Source organism: Leptonychotes weddellii, chromosome 14, assembly GCF_054177405.1.
Source record: "Leptonychotes weddellii isolate Sample4059 chromosome 14, ASM5417740v2, whole genome shotgun sequence".
Taxonomy (NCBI): Eukaryota; Metazoa; Chordata; class Mammalia; order Carnivora; family Phocidae; genus Leptonychotes; species Leptonychotes weddellii.
The window spans coordinates 767,980-780,954 of record NC_138382.1 but is presented as its reverse complement, the minus strand read 5'-3'; the positions used below and the strand labels follow the sequence as shown (position 1 = coordinate 780,954).

Genomic DNA, 12,975 nt, shown 5'->3' with positions numbered 1-12,975 from the left:
GGCAGGGGAGAAGACGAGAGGGAGGGTGGAGGAGTGAGGAATAAGAGGAAGGACAGGGAGGAAGAAGAGGAGGAAGGGAGGAGGGAAGAGTAAGGGGAAGAGGAGGGGGAAGAAAGGAGGGGCAGAGGGGGAGGAGGGAGAGAGGAGGAAGAAGGGGAGGAAGGGGGGGAAGGAGGGAGGGGAGGGAAGGAAGGGAGGAGGGCGAGAGGGGATGGGAGGCTTCCTGGCTGACCAGCTGAGGAGGTGAGGGCTGGTGTGGGGGCAGCTCAAGGGCTCTGACTTGTGGGCTTTGGGTTGAGCATGGATGCATGGACCTCACAGTCTGGAGGTGACAGGAGGGGCAGGCTGAGGGCACGGGGGAGCCCCTGCTGCAGCCTGGGTGGGTGAGAAGCCCCTGGCAGAGCGGGGAGGCTCCTGGATGGCCCCCAGACCAGGGAGCATGCTCTGGGCAGCAGAGATGGGACCTGGCCTGAAGCAGCCCATCTCCCATGAGTGTGGGCAGTTGCGGGGATTTCAGCATGAGCGACACCCAGACCCAGCACCCCACCGGACTCACCTTTCCTCCTTGTTTTTGCAGATGCACTCCCCAATAATCTCTTTGATTTCGGGATCATGCACTTTCTCAAAGCTGGCAGGCTTGATGCCCTGCGAGACCAGAGGAGCAGAGTCAGGGACAGGACAGGACTTGTTTTCCGCTCAGCTACACCAGCCAGGCAGGGGGACGGCAGGAGGGGCGCAAACTGGCTGGGGACGCGGCTCACGCTGAGTGCGGAGGGGCTGTCGGGAGCAGCGGGGTCTGGGGGAGAGCCCGACCCAGCCCCCCGCCCCCGACAGGAGCGTTCCCACACCCAGCAGAGATACGGCAGGCGGCCAGGGCGACCACCTTCCTCACCACACCCTCCCGCCCGGTGTGGTCACCACTGCTGGCCGAGGCCACCAGACACTCTGCCCCACTGCGACCACGGGCAGGGCTGCCTTCCAAGGTCTGGTGGCTCCAGGGTTTTGTAAACATCTGTGCCGTGGAGTCCCACAGCCGGGTGGTTTTGGGAGCATCCACACTGACCACAGACCCGGTGGGTGCCGGCAGGGCTGGCCGCAGCTTGGCCAGGGATGGCCAGGACGCGGGGGAGCAGAACCCTGGGGTGCAGCCCTGCAGACAGTGGGGACTCGGGAGAAGCAGGGGCTGGACTGCAGGGGCAGGGGCTTGGGGGAGGGACAACGGATTCTTAAACACATGGAGGACCTCAACCATCCCATTCTTCAGCAAGACTCTGCCTTCAAAGTCTATCTTGGCTGTTCTAACGTAGAGAACATGAGCGGGAGTGCAGGGCGGCCTCCAGCCCAGAGTTGGACCCAGGAGTGTAGGACCCGCAGGGCTGCCGCCCGGCAGGCTACTATACCCCAGGCCCCAGGCCCACTACCAGTGGGGGCCGTGTGCACACGCTCAGCAGAGTCTGCAGCGACAGACTGGGGCACTGGGCTCCAGGCGCGGCCAAGGGACTCCCCTCAGAGGTGAGAACCCCAGGCCATACCACTGAAGCCAACAGAAAAAGAGGTTTAATTACACAGGAGGAAGGGCCAGGGTCCCGGCGGGAGGCAGGCGGCCTGAGAAACTCTAAGTGCACATAAGTGTGGGCCACACACATCTCTGAAGGGCCGAGGCCCCCAGAGTAGGAGAAGAACATGCAAGAGGAACAGATACTGCTTTGAAGGGGCTCGTGTCCCCAGACTCAGAAGCATGGAGTCGGGGTGCTGGGAGCGGGGACACCGAATCCCTGCAGGACTGGGGATCAGGGCCGACGCCGGGGCTGGAAGGTGTGGGTGTGTGTGCCGCGAGGGGCCAGCGGGCCCACAGGGCATTACTGCCAACCACGCCAGCCGTCCGGAACACCCCTCCCATCTGGTTTCCTCGGGGAGCAAGGGTGGGACCTGACCTTGCTTTGCCCAAGCTGACATGGGTCCACACAGGAGCCCTGCTTCCTGGGGCCTCAACGAGGGATCCAGGGTGGCTGAGGAACACCCCAGTGGGAATCAGTCCTATCTCCCCAGCCCAGCGGATGGACCACAGCCCCGTCCACGTGGGCACCCAAGAAGTAGGGCTGGTGTGCTGCTCCCCCTTGTTGGCCCACAGCCAACAAGCCCACCCTCTCCTGCCAGCATTAGCAGGGAGCTGCACGCCTCCCTCTGTCTCTGACAAGCACCAGCCAAAAACTCTGCCATCCCCCTCAGCGGCACACAGAAGGGGCTCAAATAACTGAATTAAGACTGAAGGAGAGACATGAGCTAAGACCTGTGGGGGAGCGCAGGGTGGAGGGTGGGGCGCAGGCAGGTGCCCCGGGCAGCCAAGGACCACGCTCCTCGTGCATCTGCAGAAGTGAGGGGGGCGCCAGGCTGAGGCGAGGCAGCCAGGACTCAGGGGCCGTGGGGCCTGGTGCCCAGAAAAGCTACGGCCTCACCAAGCAGGACGGCCGCGGAGGGAGGACAGGGTGATCGGCTTGCAGAGCTGAAGCCACTTGATTAAAGCGGACGACTGCGTGGGCACACGCCAGGACACGGGAAAGCCAGCGGCCCCGGGAGCGGCCCAGAGGAGGGTCTCTAGGGACAGGCGGCCGGGCGCCTCCCGGAGAGGCCTTGAGTCGTGCACGAGGCCCACCGCGGCCAGGCCTGTCCACCGCCAGCTCAGAGACCCGAGCAGCCACCCCGCTGAGGCAGCCTCAGTTTCCCCTCTGTGACAGCACCCTTCCCTTCCTCACACGGTGCTGTGAGCGCTTCACCACGCACGGCCCCTCGCGGTGGCCAGTGGACTCACACAGGTGACCTTCCGGTAGATCTGGGCGGCGTTCTGGCACTCGGAATAGGGGTACTCGGAGGTCGCCATCTCCAGCATGCACATCCCAAAGGCGTAGACGTCCACGGACTCGTCGTAATGCTCCTCGTACATCTCAGGCGCCATGAACTCAGGGGTACCTGTGTCCGGAAGCAAGGGACGCGGGGTCAGCAGCCACTGGGCCGGGAGCCCCTCCCCATCAGGCCCGGAACCTGCAGTTCTAACAGGACTGCTCTGCAGACAGTTCCCGAAACGCCCCCTGGACCCTCCCGATCCTAGGTCACATCAGCTCACGGCACCAGGGGCCCCCCCAGCTCCAAGCCCGCTACCCCAGAGCCAGGGCACGCTCTGTGCCCCGGACACGGGAGGCGCCGCACGCCGAGCAGCACACCCCTCCCGGCCACAGGCCCGACCGCCCGCGGCAGATAGACACGCACAGTCCCCTCAGAGCGACCGAAGTCGAAAAATCCCGCAAAGGCCCCAGATGTCCCCAGACAGACACCACATGGCAGCGTGTCAGGCGGCACAGAAAGGAGCGTCTCTGCTGATGGTGCCGGCCAGGTGCCCGCAAGGTGTTCCCAGCACCAGCGGTTCCAAAATGACGCCTCCTCCGAGTCTCACACGTGGAGTGAAACAAAGTATTCGGCTGTTCGTGCACTATGACCTCTCCACAAAACAGCAAGCACAGACCCAAGAGGACACGTCAAGGAGGCAGGGTTCCGGCTGATTTTTCCTTTAGTTACACTGGTCTGGGGATTTTTATTTTTCCGTAACAAGCTTCTGCTCTAAAAATCACAAAATCCTCCTATTAAAACAGGTCCAACCGAGTGCCTGTCCAGCCGAACTCAAAGCAGAGGGAAACGTCGGGAACGTCTCCACCTTCTCCGCTTCCTCCACCCCAACCCTTTCAAAATGTTCCCGTTTCTTTAAAAAGCAGGTGCAGAACAGCGCGGGCTGTGTTCAAAAGCACGTGTGGGGTCATCAAATGTTTTCATGGCTCTCTGGGACGCAGAGAGGTAACAGTACACTTCAACTTGTTCTCGTGCACCCACAGTTTTAATGTAACACGTATTATACACTTAACGAAACAAGTGGACATTTCGGGTAAGAAATGGCAAAATCGAGAATCTATCTTCAGGTTTATGTGTGTGTATAAAGAATTCTAGAAGATTCTGGGGGCGTCTGGGGGGCTCAGTCTGTTGAGCATCTGCCTTCGGCTCAGGTCATGATCCCAGGGTCCTGGGATCGAGCCCCACATCGGGCTCCCTGCTCTGCGGGAAGCCTGCTTCTCCCTCTGCCTTTGCCCCCGGCTCATGCTCGCTCTCTCTCAAATAAATAAAATCTTAAAAAAAAAAAAATTCCAGGAAATTCCAAATCAGATATAATGGGAACAGGGTGGGGGAGAGAGCAGGAGTCTGAGGGACCTTGCACTGGGAATATCTCCATCTTTTTGGGGTTCTGAACCGCGTGACTGCTGACAATGATTTGCACTTGGCTGTGGGCATCCACAGGGGAAGAGGGAGGCTGGCTGAGCTGCCCCAAAGCCCCACACAGCCTGCCTTTCGAGGGACGGGGCATGGGAGTTGGGGGTGCAGGGAAGGGGGCCAGCTCCGAGCGGGGTTGGGGATGCCCACACGCGCTTGGGCCACGGACACAAACTTTTCTCTCTTTCCTCACTCTGCAGCCACCTAAATCTGAGTGTTAAAAAGAACATGTGTGTGCTCACACACCCACACACGTGTGTGCCCGGGGCACCTCCCTGGCCCCCTGGCCCCAGTGCAGGTGTCCTGGCCACCACGGCCATGAGCGCCTGCAGGCAGCAGCAGCTGAGGACCTGGCCAACGCAGACATGGGGAGAGGGTGGGGATGCTGTCAGAGACAGGTGGCTCTCAGGGACGAACCCCACAAGGGGCCTGTAACCCACAGCTGTGTGTGCACACGGCATCAAGGGGCTGTGGCCACAGGGCTTATGGTGAGGACACCTTCTCACCCAATCCATCCCCCTCCTTCCCGTCGGCCGACACAGAGCCCCCAGGCCTGGTGCCACAGGGCTCCCCCAAAGCAGGTGGAGAGGTCCTCGGACACCGCCACCCAACGTCCAACGTCCAACATGGGCCACACCTGAAGTACAAACCCAAACACGGGCCAAACCCCCGACAGCTTCGCCCAGAAGTGGGTCCTCGGCATCAACTGTCCCTTCACGTACCCTGGACACAGCACAGAGCAGGGAGCCTGACTCACAGGCTTGCGGGACCCTCCCCCCACCTGACCGAAGGCCCCCCACCCAGCTGCTGGCCCTCTGCTGTCCAGGGCCCAGGGAGATGTGGTAATCGCCTCTCATTCTCCATGAGTTTGGAGCTTCCCCCAGCTGAGCAAAAGCTGAGGTGACCAGGGACCCCACAGAGCTGGGCCCTCTGTGCTGGGCTTGGGGCTGATGCACCTGCTGGAAACGCCCAGCCTTCACATCACTCCATCAGACCACCCAGCCTGTGTCCGGTACCCTGATACCCCACTTCCAAGAGGGACAGAGCCACCAGCCAGAGAAAGCCCAGGGAGCTTCACCAGGTACCCCACCCCCAAGGTCAGACCTACGAATCCTGCTCGGAAACTGCCAGGTGATCAGAGACGTGCTCCCTCCAGCCAGGCCCCTGCCCATTTCACGGAGAGAGAAACCGAGGCCTAGGTCGGCCCCCGCCCCAGCACTCAACTCCCCAGAGCTACCAGAGGCCCCTGTTCACAGGGCACCCCTGGTGACCACCCTGCCCCAGATGTCACGTTCCAAACCCACTAACCCCACCAGGGAAGTTTCCAGATTCCCAGCGGTTTCATCTGCCACAAGTTCTGTCCCCAAACGTGCATCAAAACCATGGGCTTGCAAAACCGACATCACCCTCTCGTCCTGCTTGTGTCCCCACACAGGGCTTCAGTGGGCACAGGAGCCTCTCCAGGTCCCACCCGACCCCAGCTGATCCGATCAGGATTTCTGGAGCTACACCCCGGAGTGGGCTGGCCCTGCAGCAGGCTGGCGCTCCCCAGACGTCTCGAACCCCATCAAGAGCCGCCCCAAAGCCCTTGCAAGCGCTCTCTCTGCAAAGCCCTGGAGAGGTGCCACCTAGCGCCCGCCGTGTGCTGGGACCCCAGCGCAGCCCCAGTCCCTGTGTGGCAGCTGAGGACGGGGGCCTCACCCAGAAGGGCCACAGGGGCTTCTCAGAGGAGAACGAGAAACACGGAAGACAAGGCTGGCAAACCAGCACCCACACCAAATCCCCCACGCTGGCTCTGGGCCCCACACCCCCCAGGGACTCCCTGCGGTGGGCCTCAGGGCCTGGAGCACCCGCCTCTCTGCCTGCTCCAGACTCACCGGCCACAAAGCCCGAGTCCCTGTCATCGAGGCCTCCTTCCCGCTGAGTGTCGACCGCCCGGGGGCCCCAGCGGCCTCACCCCCCGACCACACAGCCAGGGACCCCCAGGCAGGGCCCCAGGGCAAGGGCTTACCGATCACACTCTTGGCGAAGGACGCTCTCTTGAGAGTGGCCAGGCCCAAGTCGCCGATCTTCACGGAGCCGGTGGGCCCTGTGATGAAGATGTTGTCGCACTTGAGGTCCCGGTGGATGATGGGGGGCGTCCTGGTGTGCAGGAAGAGCAACCCCTTCAGGATCTGCCGGCACCAGCTGCGGAGCACCTTGGGCTTCATCACCTTGAACCGCTTCAGGTACCTGCAGGGGGGGCGCAGCTCACCAGCGGCTCCCGTCGCCGGGGGGCCGTGGAGTCACCACCCGGACGGGGACATTCCTGAGACAGGCCCTGGCAGACGGGAGGCCCGGCGTCCCCGCCTCCGCGGCCCCTGCGCCCGCACCCGGCCCGCCCCAGGGTCCAGGCAGCGGGCGGGGGCGTGCTCACGTCTTCAGCGTCCCCGAGGTCATCAGCTCGGTCACCAGCACAATGCACCTCTTGCCCCTGGCGCTGGACTCCCAGAAGTCATAGAAGCGCACGATGTTGGGGTGCTGCAGGCCCTTGAGCATCTCGGCCTCCTCCTTGAACCGCTGCCTCTCCAGCTTGGTGAGCTTCCGGTCCTGGAGAGAGACACAGGCTGAGGGGCAGCGGCCACCTCAGCAGACACCCTCCACGGAGCCCGGGGGCCCAGGAGGGAACCCACCGGCCACCCCGCGGCTCCATGTGTGAGGACGCCGCAGAGGGAGAGGGCCAGGCGCCGGGGCCGCATGGCCCAGTCCCTCTGCGGCGTCCTCCCACACCCGACCCCAAAGCCTCGTGGCCCTGGATGAGCCCCTGCACAGGACCTCAGCAGAAAGAGACAGCAGAAAACCCACACGGCAGCACTCACACGCTCTCCCCGAGAAAACACCTCCAAGGCCTCATGTCCTCAACACCCGTTTTGCATGCCGTCACAAGAAAGACACTGGTTCGGTTCCAGTTTACACGCAACTCCGAGGACACGTTCACGACCAGAGCAGACGGGAACCGGAAAACCAGGGCCCCCGCCGGGCCCTGTGGTGCTGGAGGGCACGGCAGACACGCCTCCTGGGTCTGCGCTGACCCCGACCGCAAGTTCACACAGGACACAGCAGCACCACCATCGGGGGCTGGGAGTCCCTGTGGGGGCCGCCCACACGAGGCTCCAGCCACGCCCCACGAGGAGACCGCCAACACCCTCCCCACCCTCGAACCCACCCTCAGTGCCCTCCCTGCGCGCCCCGCCCCCACCTGCCACCACCCAGCCCTACCTGTCGGGCTGCACCTGCAGCCTGCGTGGCCCTTCCAGACACCCTCCAGTGGGCTCTCACCACAGAGCGCTCGGAACCACCCCAGAGCTCTGTCGTTTCCAGCCTCGTCCCACAGGGGGCCGCACCTCTGCAGGCCCCAGGGTGGCCGCCTCCCCGCACCTGCGCCTCCCACCAGCCCTGCCCCCCGCAGAGCAAGGAGACACCAGGAGAACCATCGCACGGCTGACCCCAGAAAAACACAGAATTCGGGGACAGAGGCAACTTCAATCTAGTTCATGTGCTCACGGGGATCGAGGAGGCTGACACACATTAAGTAAGAGCAAGATTCTACTTAAAAAGGAACAATCAAGGGGCACCTGGGTGGTTCAGTCGGCTGAGCGTCCAACTCTTGATTTCGGCTCAGGTCATGATCTCAGGGTCCTGAGAATGTCAGGCTCTGCGCTCAGTGGAGAGTCTGCTGGAGATTCTCTCCCCTGCCCCTCCCCCCATTTGTGCTCTAAATAAATAATAAATAAATAAATAAATAAAAATCTTTTTTTAAAAAAAGGAACAATCAAGAAAGTGCTCTTGGGGCACCTGGGTGGCTCAGTCAGTTAAGCGGCTGCCTTCGGCTCAGGTCATGATCCCAGGGTGCTGGGATCGAGCCCCACATTGGGCTCCCTGCTCAGCCAGGAGCCTGCTTCTCCCTCTTCCACTCCCCCTGCTTGTGTTCCCTCTCTCCTGTGTCTCTGTCAAATAAATAAAATCTTAAAAAAAAAAAAAAAAAAGTGCTCTTGCAAATTAAGCCTCCAGTTTCAAAATAAGATATTTTGCAATTGAGTGAAACATTACATACAAAAACATCAACATTTGATCCAGACACCGACATGGAAACATGCTCCACTCAGCAAAAATTATGGCTTATTTAAGAAAAGTCAAGCCACAGGGGCGCCCGGGTGGCTCAGTCGTTAAGCGTCTGCCTTCGGCTCAGGTCATGATCCCAGGGTCCTGGGATCGAGTCCCGCATCGGGCTCCCTTCTCAGCGGGAAGCCTGCTTCTCCCTCTCCCACTCCCCCTGCTTGTGTTCCCTCTCTCACTGTTACTCTCTGTCAAATGGATAAATAAAATCTTAAAAAAAAAAAAAAAGCCACAGACTGGAGAAACTATTCTCAATAATGTATCTGACAAGGGACTTCATCCAGAACACAGAACTACAATTCCATAATAAAAAAAGGCATGAACAGGTAAGATGGAGAAACGGCCAACAAGCATGTGACAAGGTGCTCGCCATCCTGAGTCACTAGGAAAATGCCAATTCCAGCCTGGAGATGCCACCTGATGCCCAGCAGCAGGTCAAAGTAAAAGGAGGCTGGTTCCAACCGCTGGGTGGCCGGGAGCAGCCAGGGCTCCGGACACATGGCTGCCGGACACGCAAGGGGACACCAGCAGGGTCCACACCTGCTCCAGGCCCAGCCTCTGCCCTCCAGGTACCCACGCAGGATGGCACATGAACAGCTCTGCTCAGAATGATGTGGGAACAAAGGCAGAAGAGAAATTACTAAATTTCTTTACTCCCTACAGCCCATTGACAAGTCCTTGAAACAGGCAGAGTGACCTTCCTCTAGAGACTCAACTGCCTCAATATTAATACTTTGCTAAGGGCAAAAGGCAATCCTAGCCTGAGCCCCCTCCACCCCGCCCCCAAGAATTCCTTTGGAAACTTCCTTTATCTCTTACCCCCAAGATACATGTTGGCAATCATCCCCCAAGCATACGGCCCACTGATATACATCTGAAAGGGTCTCATGACTCAGGTTTTATTAGACAGTAATAAATGACATTTTCCCAACAATAGCTAGCCCCTTCAAGGTCCTGGAAACCTCGCTTCCAAAATTCCGTAGACACTTATGTTATCCCTAACCCCCTCCCAACTTGAAAGTATCTAATGGGCCACTCCTCCTGACCCCACTACAGTTCTTTCTGCCCACGGGTCCTGTCCCTGTGCTTTAATAAAACCACCTTTTTGCACCAAAGACATCTCAAGAATTCTTTCTTGGCCGTCGACTTCAAACCCTAATAACGTCTTTCCTACATCAAGAACAGCACCAAACTCCTGGAAAAGCAGAGCTGACATGTGGCTGAGGCGGAGGATGCTCACCTCTGGGGCTGGACTGGGGCGGGGGGAGGATGCAGGAGCTGGGAACGGGGTTGGGGGGGGCAGCGAGAACTTGTACGTCCTCATAGAGGATGCGGGGTCACACAAGTGTGCACAGCTCACCCACTCGGACACTTAGGATCTGAATCTCATATGTAAGTAATAGCTCAGTTTTTTAAGCATCAAAAATTAAAGTGAAAACATCCAGTAACTGAATCAGAACAACAGAAGAGATGTGAACAAAGCAGCAACAGCGGGAAGCCGGCACCGGGGAGGAGGAGACAGCAGAACGGCATCTCCCGAGCTGGACGGTGAGCCGACGGTGAGCCGCTCCGCTCCGCTCCGGTGAGGGTGTGTGGCAGCCAGGCCAGGCCCTCCCAGCGAAATGCAGACGCCCGAGGACAGAGGGCAAGTCCCACCTGAGGAGCACCCAGCCAAACGGACATCAAACCACGCAGCCCGCGACATATTCTCTCCCACGTGACAACCAAAGCTTCCTTCTGGCACCCCTGGTCCAGCCGCACTGCAAGCGTGCCCACAAATCCCAACACAACCCAGCGGAAGGGGTTGCGGCAAAGCTGGCCGCCAGGCCCAGCCACGTGGGGGAGGAGGGCCGGGCGCCGGGGTGCTCCCCACCCCCACAGGCTTCTGCATCGAGCATCACAGACTCCCTTCCAACCAACCACCGTCTGGAGGAAACTCAGAATGCTTTACATGCCGCATTTCGGCATCACTCGGCAGAAGGGAGAGACTTCACTGGACTTTCAGAGAAAAGTGTGTGTCATAAACATCATAACTAACAAGCCCCAAGGCCCCAGAGGGAGAGGAGGGTGCCCCGCGGATGCCAAAGGGGATAAATCCAAGACTCAGCGGGAACACGGTCAGACTTCCAGGATGGTGCCTCTCGGGCTGGGCTGGGCCTGGTCGTGGGAGGCGGGAGGGAGCAGACCTCATTTACATTCTAAGCCACCTGGCTATTTTTAACTACGGGACACACTGCTTGATAATTTAAAAGGTCAGCTAGCATGTCATCAGAGCGCTGCCCAGTGCCCCTCACAGAGCTGGCCCCGGTCCTGGTCACTGTGTGCTGATGGCTGGTCAGCCCCATCAGATCAGCAACACCACAGCGGGAGTTTCACTCTTTGTGGACGAAGTCCGAACTGATGCACTGGGACGCCTCGAGGTCATGAGCCAGGGCAGGAGGGAATACCCCCAGTCCTGCCGGAGTCAGGCTGTTCCTGCATGGGGTGGGGTCCGGCTGGACGGGTCACCCCACCAGACACACAGGAGAGGTCCCACCCACCAGGTGCCCCAAAGATAGTGGGAGCCCATCAGATAGAGGATAAAAGCCTTCTGGCGTAATGCTGTCTCCTCTCCTGTAGGAAAAGGGCCTAGCCGGTCAGGGGCAGCACCCTCCGAGCAGGGGCACGCAGCCCGGTGGTCAGAGCCCTGGGTCCGACGGGCCTCTCCCACACAACCCGGGGTCCAGCAGCTCTGCCCAAACAGAGGCGACAGGTGAAGTCCTCTAACCCAGCGGGCCCCCGGCTGCCTCTGGGGCTTCTGCAGCCCTCTCCTCAGCCAGGCAAAGCCCAACCAACCCTGTGAGGAGCAGAGCTGCCCGGCCCCCCGAGCCCACGTAGGCGAAGGCGAAGGCGGGGTCCACACACAGAGGACAGAGAGGGGGCATGAGCAGCTAAAAGGATGGTGCCCAGACTCAGCAAAGCCGGAGTCCTGGGGCGACGAGCGGGCATGCGCCCTCTCTCCAGCCCATCTGGTCGTAAATCAAAGCAAAAGAAAGCCTGAGGACCTCTGCTGAGAACTGTCCCAAGTCAGGGAATCGGCCCAGGACGGGGGCTCCAGGAACGGCTGACCCAGGATGAGGGTCTCTGTAATCCCTAGCCCCCACACCCCGTGCGAGGGCCCCTCCCAGGCCTGGGGGCCGTGCCGCAGGCTCCCCGGGCTGCTGCGTTCTTCACCCAAAGCGGGGAGGTGGTGCGGGGTCTGGGGCATCCTTGGGGTGGTGACCGCATGCAGGGAGCACGGGCGTCTGCCTCACTCGGTCACCAGATGGTCACTGAGGCTCTGGGTGCGCAGGAAGGACTGGGGGGTGGTGTACAAACACACAATCACACCATCTGAAAACCAGGGTGAAGGGACAGGCGGGCGGCGCTGGCCACCCCCCACCGGGGGCCGTGGGAAAACTCCTGTGGTCTGGGAGAAGGTGCCGCTGCGGTTTCGGTCAGCACAAGGCCAGAGGCCGCCGGGGCCGCGGGGACCACAGGCAGGCGCTGGGCCCTGCCCCGAGGGGAGCGGAGACTGACAGCACGGGGCGTCCTGACCCTTCCGGGGCTGAGCTCCCCCCACCACGCACACTCTTCCTGCTGTGACCTGCTCCCTCTCAGGTTGGCGGAGGTTTTAAAAATAAACTCACTTTTCTAAACACAAGTGCCCTCCTTAAACGACGAAGTCTGTAGGTTTCTCCCAGTTCCCAGTACAATAAAGGCAGCGCGTTAACGTGAGGCGCTCGCCTGCAGCTACAACCCGTGGGAGGACGCGCAGACGCAGTGGGAGGGGTCCCCGCGCAGGGTCATCTCTGTCAAGGACCCCGAGGAGGGTGTGTCCTTACGGAGCTCGGCCACTCCACCCCTCCCCCACAGGCAGCGCCACCAGCCGGCCAGGCGACCCCAACCCTGCAGGGCTGAGTAAAACGGGGGGCCCTCAGTGCCCCCGGGCAGGGATCCAAACTGTCCCCACAAGCTCAAGTAGCACAAAGGCTGTCCCTGCCAGCATTTTGTGAACATTCTGAAACGGCCCCACAGCCCGTTTGCAAACACGTGGAGAGAAGCATCTCTAGCCGCGGTGAGGGTTCACGCTTCCACCCCCGCAGACCTGAGGTGCCGCAGCTTTCCGGAAAGCCTTCCTGATGACCGGACCGCACATCGCCTCCCTAAAATGGTGCAGCCCGGAATTCCGGGTCCTCCGTTTCCCATGGTCGCGGGCTCTGAGGGCCACGCGTCCTGCTTCTGGACTGAGTTACCCTACAGGACGCCGGTGCCCAGCTGACCGCATGGACAGACAGCAGGGGTGAATGAACACACCTCCTACGAGCCAGGGGAGCCCTGTCCCGTCACCAGCCATCGGCCGGGGGAAACCCTAATTGTGGCTAGATCAAGGCCAGGCTGGTATGGGGCTCAGGTCGGCCACAGAGGGGGACGGGAGCCAGTTACGGCCGCATCACAGGGCAGCCCCACGAGAGCCTCCACCACTTCCAC

General features: G+C 60.7%; 1 protein-coding gene across 5 annotated transcripts in view; it reads right to left on the bottom strand.

Moving 5' to 3' along the window:
* The window catches only part of WNK2 (WNK lysine deficient protein kinase 2), a 93,656-nt gene that overhangs the window by 62,721 nt on the left and 17,960 nt on the right, over positions 1–12,975 (bottom strand). For all 5 annotated transcript variants that reach the window (XM_081802711.1, XM_081802712.1, XM_081802710.1 and 2 more), the window contains 4 exons: positions 6,728–6,900; positions 6,323–6,543; positions 2,810–2,967; positions 557–645 (listed from right to left, as the gene is read on the bottom strand). In XM_081802711.1, the coding sequence (XP_081658837.1) occupies positions 557–645; positions 2,810–2,967; positions 6,323–6,543; positions 6,728–6,900 (641 nt within the window). The remainder of the gene's footprint in view (positions 1–556; positions 646–2,809; positions 2,968–6,322; positions 6,544–6,727; positions 6,901–12,975) is intronic.